This window comes from Nomascus leucogenys, chromosome 4 (assembly GCF_006542625.1).
Source record: "Nomascus leucogenys isolate Asia chromosome 4, Asia_NLE_v1, whole genome shotgun sequence".
Taxonomy (NCBI): Eukaryota; Metazoa; Chordata; class Mammalia; order Primates; family Hylobatidae; genus Nomascus; species Nomascus leucogenys.
Genome location: NC_044384.1, coordinates 43177208 through 43198720, shown reverse-complemented (window position 1 = coordinate 43198720; position 21513 = coordinate 43177208). Strand labels below are relative to the sequence as shown.

The following is a 21513-nucleotide window of genomic DNA, read 5'->3' as shown; positions in this document are numbered from 1 at the left end:
TTTCTCAGGCTAGAGTGGACTTAGGTGGTATGAGGGCTCTGGAAGAAACAAGCTGATTACTATGGGAATGGAAGTGAACATACCTCAGACGGAAAGGTTCCAGTTTCTAGTTGAATCTTTTACTTGCTTTGGGAATTTTCTTTTAGGGCCAAGCTTCCCTTTGACCTGTCCAAACCCCACATCTTCTGTGACATGCACCTTCTCCTCTGTGTTCTGAATGTTCACAGCACTTTCTAAGGCTCGATTTTTGCTGGCAGTCCACGCAGGCATGGGTGTGGGTCATCCAGCTAGAGAATAAGCATCTCTCTATATATAGCCCTCTGCAACTCCCAGGATCCCTTTGGAGATGGAGCAGGGTCTATCTAAGGAGTACTAAGCTGGGTTGATCAAATCCAACCATGGAAAGAGAAATGAGATTATTTTTTCTTGATAAGAGCCTGTGGAGGCAGCCTGGTGGTAACTCTTCATTGAAGGTTGAACAAATAGGGAAATGAAACCCTGAACATGTAGGTTGAAGAGGCCAAATTTGACAGCGAAAAAGTCCATCTGGGCAGAGGTGATGCTAGTGTGAATCATTTTGCAAGGGAGTCTTCTGGGAATAGGCTTTGGAAATTGAAGGCCCAGTTAGACCTGGCAAAGCTCATGCTTGTCCCCAGCTTGTGCTTAGTGGGCTGATGGTGATGACAGAAGCATCATCTTCATGTTGAAAAATACTTATTGTTTCTAAATGAGGTAATTTTTGTGTTTCGGAGACTAATTGGAATTAACACAGCCTATAATCATGGTCCAAATACGTCTCATGGTGCCCTATATCATGGTTTCATCAGTTTTCCTAGTGGGAATGGGGCTTTGGTGAGATGGGCAGGGAGAGTGACAGGACAAGGGATGAGAGCTAGCAGACATCCTGTGCACATGAATATCATCAGACGAGCTGATGGTGTTCAGGAAATAATCTAAAGATGGAAGGATTAATGGCTTCTTCCAGTCCTTAAAGAGAAGAGGCATTTTTTTCCAGCCACAAAGAATTTATCTTAGACAGAGGTAGCACAGTAGAGTGTTAGAAGCATGGACACTAGAGGTAGACTTCCTAGGTTCAATTCTAGCTTTCTAGCTGTGATCCTGGGCAAATTTCTGAACCTCCCTGTGCCTCAGCTCCTCATCTGTGAATGGGGATATTCATAGTCCCTATCTCAGAGGTTCCTGTGACTACTGAAGGAGGGAACCATGTGAACTGCTTAGCATAAGTACACCTGGCACAGAGCTTGTTAAGTAAATAGAGTGAGTGACTACAGCCATCCCAAGGAGAGCCTGCCTTCCACAGAGAAATCCCCGGGAGGCAGAGCAAGGCAAAGGACAGGGAAGCCTGTTCCTGGCCCTCAGAAAGTACCCTGCAGAGGCCGGGCGTGGTGGGTCACACCTGTAATCTCAACACTTTGGGAGGTCAAGGCAGGTGGACCACTTGAGCCTAGGAGTTCGAGACCAGCATGGGCAACATGGCAAAACATTGTCTCTCTACAAAAAATATCAAAGAAAAAAAGCCAGGCAAGGTGGTGTGCACCTGTAGTCCCAGTTACTTGGGAGGCTGAGGTGGGAGGATCGCTTGATCCTGGGAGGTGGAGGTCACAGTGAGCCAAGATTGCGCCATTGCACTCCAGCCTGGGTGACAGAGTGAGTGTCTCAAGAAATAAAAAAAAACAAAACAAAAAGCAAACAAAAAATGAAAGTGCCCTGCAGAACTCAAGAAATCCTGGGCACATTTGAGATGATTCTCTGTAGCCTAAATGCCTTTGATCATCCCGAGAGAGCATACTTCCCGAAGACATGATAGCTCAGTGAGGAATCCAGAGACTATTATACCACACTTCAGGAGTACTCAGTTACAGTATCCACATGGCCCCAGATAAATAATTTCATTCCTGAGGTTTTTTTTTTTTTTTTCCCCAGCCATGTGGCTCTGGTTTTATAAACATGAGATTAAAAACTGACTAGAGATGAGCCCTCATAAGGAGGTGGCCAGTCAGGGCCTGTGGGGTGCAGGTATTTGTCTCCCAGGGGTCCTTGGATGGAGCAGGGATGGTGGGGGTGGGCATGTCACGACTGCACGCATGTGGGGAGGCCTTCTGGTATGAAATACATACTGAATTACCAGACTTCAGAGGCTATTTTTTCTTTTTCTACATATTTTTCCATCCGTAACAAGCTTTGCAAAACTGCCTTCCAAATGGAGGGTCAAATAATTTTGATCATGAAATCAGGAAAAAACAACTATGAAGTACCTTGGACTCTACCTTTGTTTTTGTTTGCATTTATGGACTTGGGTCCACATCCATGATAGCTCATGTCTATAAGTAAACGAGCAAGCCACCAGATCTCTAGAAGAGAAGCCCCCAATACTAGGTGTGTTATTTCAGAGTAGCCTTACATTAAAAGACTTCTTAGTCAATAGTGACATGACCTTTGATATTATAGTTACTGATTTTGTTGAGACAGGAATACTGTCTTCTGGGACTGAAGGAACAAAATCATATTCATTTGTTCATCTAACTCCTATTTCTTTTTTGTTTTTGTTTGTTTTCGGGGTTTTTTTGGAGACAGAGTCTTGCTCTGTCACCCAGGCTGGAGTGCAGTGGCACAATCTCAGCTCACTGCAGTCTCCGCCCCCTGAGTTCAAGTGAGCACATCCAGCCGTATTTTTAGTAGAGATGGGATTTTACCACGTTGGCCAGGCTGGTCTTGAACTCTTGACCTCACGTGACCCGCCTGCCTTAGCCTCCCAAAGTGCTGGGATTACAGGTGTGAGGCACCGCACTAGGCCCCAACTCCTATTTCCTTGTGCCTCCCATGTTCTTACATCTGAGAATACAGTGGTGAACATGAACATTACAAAACATAGTTTCATAAGACAGAGTGCAAATATTATAGCAAGTAAATATGAGTAGCTTTAGAAGAGGGCTTTTGAAGCCAGCCAACAGGGCCATGTGGTAGATAGAGGGTTACAGGGATATGAGAATATATCCTTGAGGAGACCCTCCAGAAGTGCACAAGGACGTGGACAGGGAGAGGCATTACTGCATCCCTGTGGTACAGCATGGCGAACAATTGGGGACTAGCTAGATCAATAAAATGTCTACTTTTGGATGGTTTATGTGGTGGATGCCACCAGCAGGTAGAAGAAATGCATAATACCAATACCAGAAGTGCCAACATAGTTGTCAAATCATTTGCTATGTAAAAAGATTGTAGAATAATACGTTTTTTTAAAATCTAGATGTTTACTCACCATATGTATAACAGTGGTTATTTCTGGTCAAAGGAGACTGAACTGTTATCAGTAGTAGTATAAGCATACTTCCTTTCTCAAAGGGAGTATGAATTCCTGTAAGTAAATACTCATTAAAAATAGCAAAAACTCTTTAGAAAAGAGAAAAGTGTGATGGGGCTGGTCCAGAAAACCTCCTGAGGCATTTAGGTTGCATCCCAAAGGATGAGAAGAGTAAGAGAAGAGCTCCCCAGGCCAAGGGCATCCCATGTGCAGTGGCAAAGAGAGAAAGGGGCTTGGTATATCTGGGTATCTAATAGGCATCTTGGGAGGTGAGGCTATAGTGTCTGGCCAGAGACAGGTGGCACAGGGTGGAGATGAGGTTGCACAGCGAGCAGACCAGGTCCTGCAGGGCCTGGGAAACCACAGCACAGAGTCCAGTTATTAGTCCGCATGTGAGGCTCAGTTGTGCACATTTGAAAAGCTGCCTGTCTGCCTGCCTGCCTGGTGGGGATCGGATTGGAGGTGAGGGAGAGTGGCAGCAGGGACGTGGGTCGTGGCTATTGATGCCAAGCTACTGAGAAACATTGATAACTTAGACCAGGGTGGTGTCAACCCTGCCAAGCATCTAAACCCATGTTGAGGTTCTACCCCAGAACAATTGAATGCAGTTTCTGAATGGAGGGCCTGAGCACTCACATTTTAAAATAATATGCCTTAAGGATGCGAATCTCTAGGCTGGAGGTTGCCAGTGGTGTGGAGAGGTGTGAAGCGTTGAGGCATGCATTAGAGACAGTGTCAGTCGCCCCCATTGCTGGACCTCCCAAGACCACCCTCAACAGCCTTGAGCTTGTCCTGGTTTAGGAGGGTGGTCTCTTCCCATATGTGAAAAACACACATGAGATTAGTCATTGTACAACTTCTGGAAGTGACAAAACATGTCTCATGTCCACACAGTTGGATTTTTTAGTCATAACAGCTAGAACTGGAGTCTTCCATTCCAGTGTATTTTCCTTTGTTTTAAGGGTGAAATAAGACCTGGATCCACCAAGGTCTCAGGACAGATTGAAGAAAGACCCTGAGCAGGGCTGTTTTTTGCCTCTGAAGGCTGCCTTCCTGAAATCTCATGAGGGGACTATGCTTAGTTCCTGCTGTTTCCACAGTTCTTAGAAAAATGCAGCCTGTCTTCATCCCAGTTTCTCTGTCAACTTCTGCTCTGTCAACTTCTGAGGGACATTTAAAGCAATGAATATTGGCCGGGTGCGGTGGCTCAGGCCTGTAATCCCAGCACTTTGGGAGGCCCAGGTGGGTGGATCACAAGATCAAGAGATGGAGACCATCCTGGCTAACACGGTGAAACCCCGTCTCTACTAAAAATACAAAAAAGGCTGGCGTGGTGGCTTATGCCTGTAATCCCAGCAATTTGGGAGGTCAAGGCAGGCAGATCACGAGGTCAGGAGATCAAGACCACGGTGAAACCCCGTCTCTACTAAAAAATACAAAAAAACTTAGCCGGGCGTGGTGGCGGGTGCCTGTAGTCTCACCTACTCAGGAGGCTGAGGCAGGAGAATGGCGTGAACCCGGGAGGAGGAGCTTGCAGTGAGCCGAGATCGCGCCACTGCACTCCAGCCTGGGGGACAGAGTGAGACTCCGTCTCAAAAAAAAAAAAAAAGTAACGAATACCTGTGGCTTAGAATAAAAAAATTTTTTAACACAGAGTCAAGGTATACACAAAAACTGGTGAGAAGCCTCATAGTCTGTAGTTATCACTAGATCCATTTGTTTTACGCCTGAATAAATGTGTAACCCGTTACTAATTGTGTTTTTTTTCTGTTGATGTTTATACTCCGCAGACTTGAATTCCATTATGTTAAACTACTCCATGTTTCAGCAGAAATAATATGCTTGACCCTTTAATATTTATTTGATTCTAAAACAAAATAGCAAAATAATGGCTTATGTATTAAGGTACTAGCCTATAGTCCAGTTTCTTGGGTATATTAGGGATCCATGAGCTATACTTTATACTCTTCCTAAACTTTGCATGCTACAGGGACAATAAATACTTTCCTGTCTAACTTTGGGTTCTCACCATGGAAACATCGGAGCAACAGCTGGGCTCTGTTAGATGTCTTTTCATTCTCTTGCCTGGTAAAAATCTTTTGCAGAAACTTTTTAAAAAACTTGATGGCTAACAAAACTCTACTTTTAAGTGAAATCACTGATTCAAGTTGGCCAGATATTTGTCTTCAATGATTACGATTGCTAATTGGAAGTTTTCAAATGTTACCTTGGGCCCTTGGTGACTTAGAAACAGCCTTAAAGTTAACAAAGTGTGAGTCACTGTGAGGCCAAGATCAAACTGCAATTTAAGGATTCAGTAACACAGAAGGCTGCAGACCAAGACCAGAGGGCCACGTTCTTTACCATAAATGTAACGAAATATTTCTATGAATATCTTATGCATTTTATGGAACTAAATGGGACAGTTTAAATGTCTGCATTTTATCTAAACCTTAAGACAGCTTTTTGTCTAGTTGCCACAAATGGGTCATAAGGCACTGCTCCTCCAGGCTTTCAGGACAACAGGCAAGTCTGGGGTGACTGGGCTCTGGGCTGGTCTTCTGGGAGCCGTGTGCAGCCTCGTCCAATATGAGGCATTTTTCTCTGTGCTGTGTGAAAGAAGGATTGACAAGCACGGTTCAGGAGACTGTTCCTTCGAAGGAACCGTGCAGTGATGAAAACAGTTTAGATTCTGCTTTAGTTTCATGGGGTAGCCTGGCATGTTATAAAGGAGTCTGGCCTGGACGTTAGGAGATCAGAGTTCTTACTGGCAACCTGTTTGGTCTTGCCCTCTCTAGACCCCATCCTTCTTCTCTGCAACATGGGGAGATCTCTGAGGTCATCTCCAAGTAATTGTCAATCTTGCCCTTGGATCATCCATAGCAAGAGCCTCTGTGTCGAACGCTGTGCTAGGTCCTCAGGGCCGTGGAACTGCAGCAGGCAGCAAATACTTACTGGATGTCCCCTGGAGCCAGGGCTCTGGGCAGGGTCTCCTGGAGAAACAGAGCAAGAAAAGTAACTCTAGTCAGGAAGAATGGCTCTTGCAAGGACTCCAAGAATGAAATGCCCTTCGTGTTGGGTGGAAGCTTGATATATCAGTAGACTGTGTAAGACTGGGGTGAGGAGGTTCACGAAGGGAAAGTGGAAGACGAAGTTGGAGAGGTGTTAAGGGATTAGAGATTAGCTAGGCAAATTAGACTTGATCCTAGGTCAGTAGACATGTTGCACAAGGGAATGTCATGTACAAAATTCCATCTTGTCCCTTACTCAGGTCCTCTTTGGCTTTAAACAGCCAAGTTTTGCTTCAACAGCATGGCAGAATCTTTTCAGGTAACTTGGGCCCCATGGGTTGAATACTTCCTGCTACAGTGAGTTGTTTAGTGTCTCTTCCCTCACTGGTCTGTAATCCAAGGGTGGGGACTTCGTTTAGCTATTGAACCCTAGCATCTTTGCACATAAGTGCTCAATAAAATTTGTTAAGCAGGGCACGGTGGCTCATGTCTATAATCCCAGCACTTGGGGAGGCCGAGACGGGTGGATCACTTGAGGTCAGGAGTTCGAGACCAGCCTGGCCAACATGGTGAAACCCTGTCTCTACTAAAATTACAAAAATTAGCTGGGTTTGGTGGTGCATGCCTGTTATCCCAGCTACTGAGGCTGAGGCAGGAGAATTGCTTGAACCCGGGGGATGGAGGTGGCAGTGAGCCAAGATTGCGCCACTGCACTCCAGCCTGAGCAACAGAGTGAAACTCAGTCTCAAAAAAAAAATTGTTAAATAGAGGGAGATAAAGCCCTTGCCCCATAATTACACTGCTTTTTTAGTAAACTAATGCAGGAACAGAAAACCGAATACTACATCTTCTCACTTATAAGTGGGATCTAAATGATGAGAACACACGGTCACATAGAGGGGAACAACAGATATTAGGACCTACCTGAGGGCAAAGGATGGGAGGAGCGAGAGGAAGAGAAAAAAATAACTATTGGATATTAGGCTTAGTACCTGGGTGAAGAAATATGTACAACAAACCCTTGTGATGTAGTTTACCTATATAACACACATGCATGTGTGTCCCTGAACCTAAAATAAAAGTTTAAAAAAACTGTTTCATTACATATTTTAAAAATCCTAATTGTAGGCCGGGCATGGTGGCTCACGCCTGTAATCCCAGCACTTTGGGAGGCCGAGGCAGGTGGATCACGAGGTCAGGAGATTGAGACCATCCTGGCTAACACGGTGAAACCCCGTCCCTACTAAAAATACAAAAAATTAGCCAGGCATGGTGGCGGGCGCCTGTAGTCCCAGCTGGGAGGCGGAGCTTACAGTGAGCCGAGATAGCGCCGCTGCACTCCAGCCTGGGCAAAAGAGCGAGACTGTCTCAAAAAAAAAAGAAAAAAAGAAAAATTAAAAAAAATCCTAATTGTACAGAGTTGGGTTAATTATGATTCTTGGTTCATGACACATTGTCATCACTGATCTTTGCATGATTATCTTCTAGTTTATTTTATATAATATTTATAAATATAATAGAACTTCAAGGAGACTATGACCTAACTTAAAGAGCAAGGTGTTACTTCTGACTTCCATCTCTGTGCTTCCCAATCTCCCATCCCTAGGCCTGGGTAACCAATACTTAAATATGTGTTTATCACTGTCTTATGGGGTTTTATTGTAGGGGTTTTTTTCAGTATTTTTTAACTTTTTTTTTCTCTACTTCAATGGATGTATTTTTTTAAGTAGTATTACACACATATGACACATTAGATTATATAATTCTGATTTTCTGCACTTTGTTGTAAAATGTATGTTCTTTCTTGGACTTGTTTTGGTCACTCAGTGTTATGTTTCTGGTGGTCGTCCATATTGTCATGTGAAGCTGGCAATATGGATTTTCACCGCCTGGAATTTACACAATCTTTATTTTTTCCCTTCGGTGGGCATTTGGGTCATTTCCAGCTTTTGACAATTACAGATAGTGCTGCTGAGAACATTATTGGACTCTCATCCTAGTACACTGGTGCTTCAGTATCCCTAGGGAAGGTTTCTCAACCTCAGCACTGTTGATGTTTTGAACTGAATAATTCTTTGTCGTGGGGGCTGTTCTGTGCGTTGTGGGATGTCTTACAGCATGCTTGTGTCAGCCCACTAGATGCCAGTAGCATTCCCTGCCCCCCACCCCTGTTGTGACAACTAAAAATGTCTCCAGATATTGACAAATGTCCCCTGGGGGTGGGGGCAGAATAACTCTGGTTCAGAATCACTGCCCTAGGGTATAGCAATATGACTTTCAGGTCATGATATTAATGTTTAAGTTTACAAGATAGTGTTAATTATTTTGCCAGGTTAAACCTATATATCCTCGTATCAACAATATATGAGTTAGTTGACTTGCATTCTTTTCATCACTTGGTATCATTAGACTTCTAATTTTACCAAGTAGATAGAAAATAGTATCTCATTGTGGCCTTAATTTATAGTGCCCTGATTGATAATCAGAATAAAATATTTCTTCATACTAGTTTGTTGGCTGTGTTCATGTATTTTGTTCATTTTATAGTTGTGTTTTTGAAGTTTAAAATACATTTTCATATATTCTTGATTTGAGTTTGTCTGTTAGATATATTGCAAATGTCTGTTCCCAGTGTATTGCTCAACTTTTTCTCATTCTGATTGCTTTGGTCTTAGAACATACTTTAACATTATTTTGAATGTTTGTATCGTGTTTCTGAAAGAGCTCAGCAACATGCATTTTCCTTTTGGTGTTTGGAAGCCTGAGAAACATGACCCATTAGCCTGAGACCCAAATCCGAGGCATTCCATTGGCTTTGTTGGAAACTATGCCCCGAAGAACTGGTCAGGCTGCAGGCCTCTGGGTTGCTTTTCCAACTTGAAAACGGTGACCTCAAATCTGGGACTGTTTGTGGTGAAAAGGAAGATACCTAATGGATTCGGAACAGGCCTGTGCCCTGGAGTAACTCTTTATCAATCACAAGCAAAGGACCTGTGGAGGTATTGGAAAGCCAAAGGCCAAACACCCAGAATTCCTTAGCACAATATAGGAACAATTAAGTTACACTTTATAAGAAAATCTGGTTTGAGAAAAAGCAAAGTTGTCAGAATTATTCAGTCTTAAATATTATTAGCATAAAAATCATTTGACTGATTTTATCATAGACTGGAACTAAATAAAATCAATCCTTGAAAGTCCTGTGTCCTAGGAGAGGGTGTTTCCTTCTCCACCCCGTTGCATTATAGGCAAGGCCAGTGCTCTGGTCGTAGGGCATCCTGGACATAGACCCTCCAAGTGGGTCATTGTTCTGTCCACCCTTGGTTCTGCCCTGCCACTTGTGATAGCAAAACTACAATACACACATCATATGAAGATTTATTGTGGGATCTGAGGATGTTGAGCCCAAAGAGAAGACAGCTTGGGATGTAGGTTCAGATAGCTGTCTTTAAATATCTGTGAGACAGCCGTTTGGAAAAGAGAAGGATCAACAAGACAAAGTGCTTTTACATATTAATGCATTCCTCCTAGGGGATAGGTACTGTTAGTCCCCCATGTAGGGATGAGTAAAGTGGGGTCCAAGGTCACAGGGCTCAAAAGTGGTGACGCTGAAGACCAGACCCAGGCAGTCTGGCTCCAGAACCTCTCCAGCTCTACCTGGGAGAGTAAATGGAATCAAGGAATTTTGGAGGGAGGGGCTCAGTGTTTTGTTTTAAAGAGGAGAGGCCCATGGGTTGGCAAGGTGGAGGGCATTTTGTGTGGACCAGAAGTAATAACACCTGCAAACTCCTGATCAAACTGAGGGAAGGTGGCCTCATGATGGAGGTTGTAGGTATAGTTTGGCAGCTGTGGAAGCAGATGGAGGAAAAAAAGACTGAGGCTGGTAGGGGGTGGTGTATGAGGGTGTACTATGCCAAGCTCAGAAGAATGGCTGAGTCCTGGCATGGTGGCTCATGCCTGTAATCCCAGGACTTTGGGAGGCTGAGGTGGGTGGATCACTTGAGGTTAGGAGTTCAAGACCAGCCTGGCAAACATGGTAAAAACTCATGTCTACTAAAAATACAAAAATTATCCAGCCATGGAGGCATATGCCTGTAGTCCCAGCTATTTGGAAGGCTGAGACACGAGAATCACTTGAACTCAGGAGGCAGAGGCTGCAGTGAGCCAAGATGGCGAGATTGTGCCACTGCACCTCAGCCTGGGTGAGAGTGAGACTCCGTCTCAAAAAAAAAAAAAAAAAAAAAAAGGAAGGATGGCTTAGGTGTGCTTGTGACTTCTGCCATGACAGGAGGGATGCTATCTCACTGCTCTCCTTGTTTCTGTTAGAGGCACCCCGAGTCCAGATCCATCTCTCCCTTAGTTACATAATTCTCAATCCCTCTACCTACCTCTTTATAAGGCCTGTATAACCTTGATTTCAAAATCTGACAAGCACATTGTAGAAAGGGGAATTACAGATCAATCTCTTTCCAAAATAGGTAAAAAATTCTTAAGAAATAGAATCTAGCTGTATATAAAAAGATAATACATTACAACAAAATGTATTATCTTTATTAAGTTTATTCATGGTATGCAAGGTTGGTTTAACTTTTTTTTTAAAAAGCAGTCTTTGTAACTCTTTAACAGAGACAAGGTAAAATCATATGATTATCTTAAATGCAGGAAAGGCATTTGACAGAACTTTAATACTTGTTTATAATAAAGATTTTTGGCAAACTAGGATTAGAAGGAAATTTTTTAATGAAGGCTATCTACCAAAAAAATCTATGACAAACCTTGTACTTTTCCCTGAGATTTGGAACAAGAAAAGGAAGCATCACTGTCTCCATTTCTTCATAATGTTGGAGGTCCTAGCAAGTGAACTAGGGCAAGGAAAAGGAAAGGCAGATGAATTGGAAATAAGTAGGTAAAGCCATCATTATTTAGTGATGAAATGATTATCTACACAGGAAATCTAAAAGAAGCTCTATAAACAGTATAATTAATAAATTTAGAAAAATTCCTGGATACAAGCAAAATTTACAAAAAGTTTTATTTCTATATACCATCAACAAATAGAAAATAAAATTTAGAGTTCAATAATATGTACAGTAGCATCTAAATTTATACCTAAAAATAAAGATACCTAAGACCTCCGTAAAAATTTAAACACTATTAAGAGAAATTAAGATAGCAGTAAGATGAGGTCTACATAAAGGCTATATCACAACCATAGATTAAAAAACATAGCAAAGATGTCAGTTCTTCAAATTTGTATATAAATTCAACATAATCCCTATCAATAGTACAGCAAAAGACAAGTTGACTTGTGAGGAAAAGTCCAGAAATCTACAAATATATGTTTTAATGTATATTAACCTGATTTGTGAACAAGATAAGTGGAGAGAAGGCCCTTTACTAGATGGTTCTGGGCCAGTTGCATATCGACGTAGGGAAAAAAATGTATCTGACCCCTATCTTACATGATAACAAAAATCAATTAGAGATGGACTCTACAAATGTAAATGTGAAGTTATTGAAATAAAGCTTTTAGAAGGACACATAGAGACTATCTTTAAGACCTGGTGTAAACAAACAAAAAAATTAACACCCAAAGGCATTAGCCATCAAAGATAAACAGGACCTTATTAAGAACTTCTGTTTATTAAAAGATGACATGAAGTGAATGAAAGACAATACACAGAGAAGGGAAAGATGTTTACAGCACATATAAATGACAAAGGGCAAATGATATTAAAAACACTTCTTTTGCCGGGTGCGGTGGCTCATGCCTGTAATTCCAGCACTTTGGGAGGCCAATGTGGGTGGATCACCTGAGATCGGGAGTTTGAGACCAGCCTGGCCAACATGATGAAACCCCGTCTCTACTAAAAAAAAATAATAATACAAAACATTAGCTGGGCATGGTGGTGGGTGCCTGTAATCCCAGCTACTTGGGAGGCTGAGGCAGGAGAATTGCTTGACCCAGGAGGCAGAGGTTGCAGTGAGCCAAGATCGTGCCACTGCACTCCAGCCTGGGCAACAAAAGCAAAACTTGGTCTCCAAAAAAACACTTCTTCAAATAAAAGACAATTCATTTTTTTTAATGGGCAAAAAATTAGTTGGACACTTCAAAGAGCATATCCAAATGGACATTAGAAGTGTGACAGTGTGCCCAACTTCATTAGTCATCAGAGAAAGCAAACTAAAAGCACAGCGAGACATCACTACACACAGATCGATGGCTAAAATGAAACAGACAAAATTATCAGATCTTGGCAAGAATGTAAAACAACCAGAATCTACTACTTATGGGGATGGTAATCCGTCCCATCATTTTTTTAAATGGCAGTTTTTAATAAAGATGAACGCAAGCATATCTTATGAATCAAAAATTTCATCCCAAGATATAGTACACAGTAATATATACATATGTTCACCAGAAGACATGTACTACACTGTTTATGACAGCACTGTTCAAAATAGCCCCAGATTGAAGGGTACCCAAGTGTCATCAGAAGTAGAATGGGTAAACTACTGGAATACAGCAATAAGAAGGAATGATCTTCAAGTATACGTAACTATGTCAGTGAATCCCACAGGTGTAATGTTGAACAAAAGCTAGGCAGATTATGATTCCTTTTAGATGGAGAATAAAACCAGGCAAAGCTAACTTACACTATTCTATGTGGGGTGGGAGAGGGAAGCAATTGGAAAGGAGCATTAAGGGAGTGCTGGTTAGATAGGTGTGTTTATTTTGTGAAAATTCAGTGGTTTGTGTACTTTTCTGTATGTATTTTATCTGTTGGTAAAAAGGAAAAAACAGCTGAAGGACAGTGGGATGACAGAGTTAAAGATCCTGGTAGATGATGCCTGGAGTGAGACATGGTGGATCTGTAAGGACTGAAAGCAAGAAGGTGCTGGGGACGTTGAGAAAGCAGAGGATGCACATGGATTAGGAAGGTGAAGAATTTGGTTGGGAGGAAAGGAATGAGAGATTTGGGTGAATGGGGTCTTGTGGTCAGGGGTGGGAAGATTGGATGTAAGATTTCCAAGGTGGGCCAGTTATGTATGATGGTGAGGTCTAGAGTGGGAGGGGCTGAAGGTGGAGGTCACTGGAGTTCAGCAAGGCAAGGGATTGAGAAGCCCAGCAGGGCATTGAACACATGTTCCATGTGGACCATGACCACATAAGTCGGATGTTGACAGGACTTAGAGACCAGAGAAAGAGAATGTCCCAGTTTTTAAAGTTTTTAGTCTGTACTTAGCTGCAAGGACAAAACCCAGTTGAAACCACCCTAAGCAACAACGAAAATTTATTATCTTTCATTAGTGAAAGGCTAGGGTAGAGCTCCAGAATTGCTGGATACAGGCATTAAAACGGTCAGGAGGACTGCTTTCGTCTCCTTTTCTCACAGTTTCAACTATGTTTTTCTTGGACTCAGGGTGTCCTTATAGTGAGTCATCCCTGATGGTACCAGGAGAAACCCCGGGTGTGATATGAATTGGCCCCACTTGGACTATGTGCTACCCTTGAAGTGGGAGTGGAACTGCAACCCTGAAACACACTCATTGAGAATCAGGGGTGGCCATTTGTTGAGAATGAGGGGTGGCATAGTTCCACCATGGAGGTTAGTCCATGCCAAATTGGCCTGACCCCTGGTGATTTCTAATCAAGAGGGATGCAGTAGAGATGTGAGGGCTCTGGTTGCTGCAGCAGCTGGTCATCACCAAAAACCTTTACTGGATGATTCTGTGTGGAGGAGAAAAACCACAGAGGAGGTCTGCCCATGGCCAGAAGCTTCTCTGAATTGCATGTAGGGGGTGTAGGGTAGTGGCATCTAGCCAGCTTGACAAAGAAATTTGACCTTTTCTGATTTCTTACATCTCCACCCGACGTTTAAAGTCCCACATCTCAGAACTGTCTCTTGTCCCCTAACAGACTGAGTGTGCTTTTCTTCATTTCAGCCAGCTGGGTTTTTTTTTTTTTAATTATTATTTCGTTGTTTTTTTGTTTTTGTTTTTGTTTTTGTTTTGCTTTGCTTCATCTTCCTGTTTGTCTGTAATGCTCTTCTCACTTTTCCGTGTTGTCTCTGTGCATTTCTCTTTTCCTGGCTTTGTCTCAGGGAGGAGGAGGAGGAAGAGGAGCAGCCAATCACGGAGCCCAATTCTGAAGAAGAAAGAGAGGATGATGCTTCCTGTCAGGGCAAGGACAGGTACCTAGGACTGGAGCCTCCCAAGCTCACACTAAAAGTGGGAGACTCCTTCCTAATGATAGTTCACTCCCTTCTAGTGGCCACCTCCCTTCCTCATTGACTCCCACTTGCAAACTCTTACTTACCCTGTTCACAGAGCCACAGAACCACTGGTTTTGTAGAAATACCTGAGCATGTTTTCATTAGAGACCTGCACTTTTTATTGAAGTCCTACCTTCCTAACCACACTTTATGGAAAAAATCACTGGTTTTCTCCTCACCTTTTCCTCCCTCATTGAATGCTTTAGCTCAACCAGATTGATGGTGACTAAAAACACTCATCTCCCCTAAGAAGATTCTCGCCCTTTCAGCATTGCAGTAAGAAGAATTCCATGTGTTCCTTTCTTCCTGATTTTACCAGCACAATATTAGCTAAAATGTGTGGATAACTACTATATTAATGATTCAGGTTTGTTTTTTATCCAGACAGGAACATTTTCACCCCATGCATCATAGCAAAATTTCCCAGTATTTATTTTCACACCCAAGACAACTAACATATAACTCTGTAGCCCTTTGGGGAGTTTGCTGTCATCTACTCACCTCCTCTGCACGGTGCTTTCTTTCTATCCTCAGGCAATGCTGACAGACATGGGCACCTTGCAGATATTTTTAAATTCTGTAGATATTTTCCCCAAATGATGTCTGTATAAAACAGTAAAAATTGCTCATGGGTAGTTTCATTTTCCAGTATTCAGAAATAATTCTAAAATTGAATGGTTTTCTTCACTTAATTGATTGCCACTGCAAATGGACATTTTTACTGTTTTTTTTTTTTCCTACAAATAAGCAAAATCAAACGGATCTTGGATGAATCCGAGTAAAATCTTTGCCAACTTTAGATTTAATGGAGTCTTTGCTACTGATGCCTCGTCTGCCAGGCTAGCAGTGTGCACACAAGTTCTCAGATGGGCTCATTTGACACTCAGACTCCTGCCATGCCCGGGGGTCATAGAATCTTCTCTGAACTGACAAACTAATGATTGCTTGCCCCTATTTGGAAATGGCTGAGAAGAAGCCAGCAGGATGTGGCGAGGAAAGGAATGAGCTGATGATAGAGAATTAGCCACACATTTCAGGAAAGATCAGCATGAAACAGAGCCCCTGCCATGCTTAGAGCTAGCGATCGATTACTTAGAGGTGCTCTGGGAAGGGAGGATGTTTGGTCGCCATCCCACCTTCAGTTGAAAATGAGCTGTAGGAAATTCTGTAGGCTATCACTGAAACAGGGATATGTCTCCCTATCTGCTGAAAGGTGCATGTTCTGCCCACCTGCACAAACCCTTAAACCCTCAGGTATGCACATGCTTCTGCACCTTCAGACCAGATGGAAGAATCTGGCTGGAAAAGGCGGCCTTCAAAGGCATCCCCGTTAATGGTGTGCTGTCTCTACCTAGGATTTTTATTATGCAGGTAGATTATTGTTTATCTTATGCCCGGAAAAATTTCTGACTCCACAAAGTGATGCCGGAGGGCATCGTTTACCAGAGACCATTAGGCTTTTCAGTTTTAGGAAATAAACATGTGCATGTTAAATACCAGAGCTTGATCTTGGTAGTACCTAGGTATTCATTAACCTTCATCTGGATGTTATTTGTTCTCTGGCGTAAACTTCTGAGACTGTAAAGGCTTTCCCCTTCCTTCTGTTGGGTTGGTGTCTCTGCTGCCCTGCTTCCTGCTGGCTTCTGCTTAGTGTGTGCTCCCACCTGAGGCACTGCCCTCAGCTCACTACAGCATGGCCATCTTCCCTTCAACCCAGGGAAACTGGTGTGGGCCTGCCCTTATGTACAGGTAGAGCTCTGAATTTGAGGCGGGAAAGACAGCTCACATTCCATGTTCACACAAACATGGCGAGGAGTCAACTTCTCTGGGAGAGGACTGGAAAAATGCGAAGTTTAACATAGATTCCCAGGTTATAAATATATGTGTTAAAATATCCACGTGTCTAAATCCAGCCCCCTGAAGATGGAAAGCTCTTTTTATAGTTTATAATATTTAATTGACAAATTAAAAATTATATATAATGCCAGGCGTGGTGGCTCACGCTTGTAATCCCAGCACTTTGGGAGGCCAAGGCAGGTGGATCACTTGAGATCAGGAGTTCGAGTCCAGCTTGACCAACATGGTGAACCCTCATCTCTACTAAAAATACAAAATTAGCCAGGTGTGGTAGCGCATGCCTGTAATCCCAGCTACTTGGGAGGCTGAGGCAGGAGGGTTGCTTCAACCTGGGAGGCAAAGGTTGCAGGGAGCCAAGATCACGCCATTGCACTCTAGCCTGGGAGAACAAGAGCAAAACTCTGTTCAAAAAACCCTGCTCAAAAAAAAAATTGTATATATTTAAGGTTTACAAAGTGATGATTTGATATATGTATACATTGCGTAGTGATGACCACAATCAATGAACATGTCTATCACCTCCCATAGTTACTGTATGTGGAGGGGCTGAGGTCAGGATTTTATACCTGGAACTGTGGCAGAATCAGGCCTGTCTGAAGGTGTCTGAATGTCACAGGTATAGTGGGAGGCCCTGGATAAAGTATGAAACAGACAAAATTTGTCTTTATTGTCCTGGCCCGTCTTTTTAGCTCTTTGCCTTCCTCACTGGCAATTTTTCTCCTTTTCTCTCAGCCATACCCGCTTTCACGAAAGGTTCTGGAAGCAGTTACTAAAGTGTATGGCTTTGTGGGATACCTCTTCCTCAAGGTTGGGCTTTTTAGCAGGAGGACAGACCTGCTATTTGACCAAGACAGAGATGAAGTTCCAATTGTGGAAATTCAGATGCCAACACAAGCAGCAGGGAGAAACATGGGAGGGGCCGGGTGCAGAAGAGTCTTTGGGGTCCAGTAAATTCCCAAATTCTCTTACACCTAGAGGCCACGTTTGGCCTGAGAGCCACCTCCTTGCCCTCTATAAGTCTTACCTCCCGGTTTGACAAACTCAGCATGTCAGGATTGCTTGGGCAAACCAAAGCTTCTGGTGATGGGTTTTTATGCTGCAGTTTGAGAAACACAGCTGGACTCTGAAGTGAGTGATAACAACAGAAGTGGCTTTTTGCCTGTCTCTCTTTTCCCTAACCTTTGCTCCCTCTCTCCCAAATCTTTTTTTCTTCCTCCTCCTCCTCCTCCCTGCTGGCCCAACAGCAAGGTCAGCCCTGCCTCAGGGCAGAGCCCCACTGGAAAGGATGCTGCTCCCAAGAGCTCTGCCCTCCCTACTGTCTCGAATGCCAGCTCGCAGGGAAAGCCACTTCTGGCTGGCACTGCAGGCGGGACCACCTGGTGCAGTGGGTCCTCTGGACCTGAGGGCACCCCATCTGCCCTCCTATCACCTCCTGCCTCAGCTGCTCGGCCCTCCTCCGCTACACCCGGCTCCCTGAAGGTGTCACCGACCATAGAAAAGCTGCCCTACGTGCCCCACAGCCCCTTTCACCTCTTCTCCTATGACTTTGAGGACTCCCCGCTGTCCGCCAAGGAGAAGGAAGCAGAGTCCCAGAAGGAAAACAGGTAGATTTGCTCACCTGGAGGCTTGTTTGAGATTAACTTGGGGAGGAGAACACCATGTGTTAACTGCACCGCTTGGCTTGGCTTCTGCCGTGCTTTTTTGTGGATTTCAGCCCAAGCAGGGAGCAGTTGTGGCATAAACTAAATTGCTGACCCCTGACTAAATAATGACCAGTGTTTACATAAGATGCAGAGAAAATTGTCATCTGTTTGAATTAAGGGGATCATTTGTTAAAATATAATTACTAATAATGGGTTTTTAAACGTAAGGTTTTACATATGTATAATGTGTCCAAATTTATACATCTTGTACCAAGCCATGTGGCATGAAGTCTTTTTGACCCTGAAGAATGTATCAAAGTCCTTTGCTGTCTTTCCATGCCACATTGTGAACGGGCTTTTCTTCCTTTGACAGTTCCTCTGATTCTGTCTCTTTGAGCACATATTCTGCCTCTGAGCCTTACCACTTCCAATCTTTCTCTTCTAATAGGTGGGTGTCTTTATTTTCTTTCCCTTTTCTATAGCTTTCTGTTTTATATTCTAATGTATGCATTTTTCTTTTCAAAGGATGCTAATATCTTCCTACAACGTGACACACAATTACAGTTTGAACCACTTCATAGGTATTAATATAATTACATTATTTTACTGTGAACACTTAAATCTTACAAAAAAGGTGGGGGCAGAGGGAGGTGTGCAAATCAGAACTCCCCCGAGAATGTTTAACAGGTGTCTGCCTGTATTAATGCCTTTCACTCTTGCCTGCATTAAGAGCTCTCTGCCAGAGTGGGGAACTGGGAATAGAGTCGGCATATTTTGAATCATCAGTTGTCCAAAAATCAATAGTTGATCATTCTAATGACCGTTTCATCTTAGATTAATTATAATAATAGCTGACATTTATTGAGCATTGTTTTTGAGCCACATCCTGTATTTTCCATGAAATTAGTACTTTATTACTTTACCCTTGAGAGGTAGGTTCTATTACAAGCCCTTATTACACTGAGGAAACTGAGGCACAGAAAGGCTAAGTACCTTGACCAGAGTTACTCAACTAGTATGTTGCGGGGCAGTTTCAACCCCAGGCAGCCTGTTCCAGAGTTGTTTCCTAACCCGTATGTGGTGCTGCTGTCTGTCATTTAGGCAGTCACTTTCTCTCCTTACTGCGCTCACCACACCCTGCCAAGGCAAGTCCTTGTCAGCAAGATGCTTTTGCTAGAGCCTGTGTTTGGGGGACCCCAGTCTGGGTGCCCTACTCAACATGAAGCTGCACCATGTTTTAAATGAAGGCTTATAGGACCTGAACCTTGAAGGAAGCTCCTTCATACCATGAAAATGACCAGTCTTTATGGTATCAGACCTTTCATCTAATAAACAGGAGGACTAATCTAGATCTATGATCGTTAACAATTTTTGCTTACTATATCTGAAAGAATTTGGAGGGAATCTGAAGTTTCCCTCCAAGTTTTGAGAAGCCTATCTACAGTTTTTTTTATTATAAGTTTAAATTGTTGATGTAATTTGTCTATTGTATATATGCTTTATATTTTTTTCAAAACCTTGGGGCTTTAGATTTAACTGATTTAATTCTGGAAAACACCTATGTATACCTACTTGGCAAAGCCAATCCTTAGTCAAATGAGACTTAATTTCTGTCAGAAGAAGCCTGATTTCATGTTTCAGTTCAAATAAGTGAGCTCATACGCATCCCTGACAACAGTCTCATTTCTGGGGCCAGTTCTCAGGTGGCCACGTAGACAGAGATGAGGCATGAGACCTTGCTTCTAGTTTTTACCTGGATAAATAAAGCTCCGTCTTCTCCCTCCAGCATACTTCTTAAGGAATTCCCTCAGGAGTGATGTTTTCCTTTGCTTGGTACCCTGGAGATTTTATAGCACAAGGCAGTGCCCCACACTGATTCCATCTGCTCAAGAGTTTTTTTTCTTTCTAAAAATGGAAGGTGATTTTGGAAGGAGAAGCTGGAAAGGACTGGGAGACCCTAGGAGCAGCATGGGAAGATCGATTTTTAAAAAAAGCAGATATGGAACTTCAGGATCTGAAAATTAATTTCCTCTTATTTCCAGAATGGCTTTGTATACCTCCAGGAGTTGTGAACTGAGCTTCTTTTTTTTCCTTCTTCTTCTTTTTTTTTTTGGTACCCCAATTGTACTATCCCAGTGAACCAAATTTGAATTCCTTGAAACTACAAGTTCTCCGCAGGTCTCTTTCAGGTCTACAGTTCTGGGATTGTTATCTTTCACACAGTTTTTGTGGAATGAATCCAAGATGACTCTTACACCTTCCAAGAACAATAACTATGTGCAAGTTAGGAGCTGAACATTTGACTGGAACAAAAATATGTTGGCGATCTCATCTTTCCCAGAGAGTGTGTTAGCCCACGGTGGTGATCCTGGTCTTTCTGGTGATGGTCTCGGCCCTAGTTGGGGCTTTCCTGGGCCCCAGATCCTTCCCATTTGGTCTGCAAGCTTCACCACTATTTATAGTCCTGGGGGTGGGAGCAATAGAAATATATAAGCTGTCCAGTTGAAGATACACGTAAATTGTGGAAAAAAAAAAAGCTGCTTGCTTGTGAATGAAGGTTGACTTTGATTTAACTGAGCAAAGTTTGTAAACTTTTAAAAACACTTCTCCACCAGGAACTTGGATACTGTACACGTTTTATTCCTATTGATTTTTCTGATGTTCACTTGCTGTGGTTTTCATGGGTCTATGTGACCACAGATGGACTACTCAGTGGTTGGCTACAATTGAATGGGTTATAATAAAGACTGACCAGTTAGTCATTAAGAAGAACCCTCACCCTCCACACACACACAAAAAAAAATGCTGAATAGTGAGTTGTATGATCTAGTTAGTTTGGCTGAAATTGAGAAGCAAAATTAGACTATGAGGCATTTGAATTAATTGCTTAGACATCAGGAAAACCAAAGAGGGAAAAACACATTCTGCTTGTTTTATTTCCATAGCGTCATATTTAAACACAATTTTAGCAAAGTGATCCTGTTAAAACATTCTGCAGGATGTCCACTTGTGGTGGGAAGGGAATTGTTTTAGCTGCTGGAGTAGGATGACAAGCAGAGCGTCCAGGCAGCTGCTGACACAGGCGTGGAGCCGGTGGAGCAGGCTGCGTCGGGGTCTCGTCTCGGAGAGTGCTAGCTGTCATGGGGGGCAGCCTCCTTCCCCTCCCTCATTGCAGTGCTTGCTGCCTGGTTTCTTTCTCTCTGTTCGTTGGCTTTCTCTCCCTTCTCTACTTCTGCCTTTGTATGCTCCTTTTGTCCTTTGCTTTTGTGCTTCCTATGTGGCCTGTGGTTTGGGAGCACTGTTGAAAAATTAAACCAACACTCACTTGGAGAAGCAATTAACCTGTTTGACATGTAGAGTGTTGGGTTTTTAAAGAGAAAATGAGTACGCAGAAACCAAGTCCTACA

General features: G+C 42.9%; 1 protein-coding gene across 4 annotated transcripts in view; it reads left to right on the top strand.

Moving 5' to 3' along the window:
• FHOD3 (formin homology 2 domain containing 3) overlaps positions 1-21513 on the top strand; it is a 491472-nt gene that overhangs the window by 344047 nt on the left and 125912 nt on the right. The window contains exons 12-14 of one of the 4 annotated variants that reach the window (XM_030810559.1): positions 14436-14525; positions 17708-18067; positions 18480-18554. The exons of the other annotated variants lie outside the window; for them this stretch is intronic. Of the exons in view, the coding sequence (XP_030666419.1) occupies positions 14436-14525; positions 17708-18067; positions 18480-18554 (525 nt within the window). The remainder of the gene's footprint in view (positions 1-14435; positions 14526-17707; positions 18068-18479; positions 18555-21513) is intronic. 4 annotated transcript variants of the gene reach the window in all.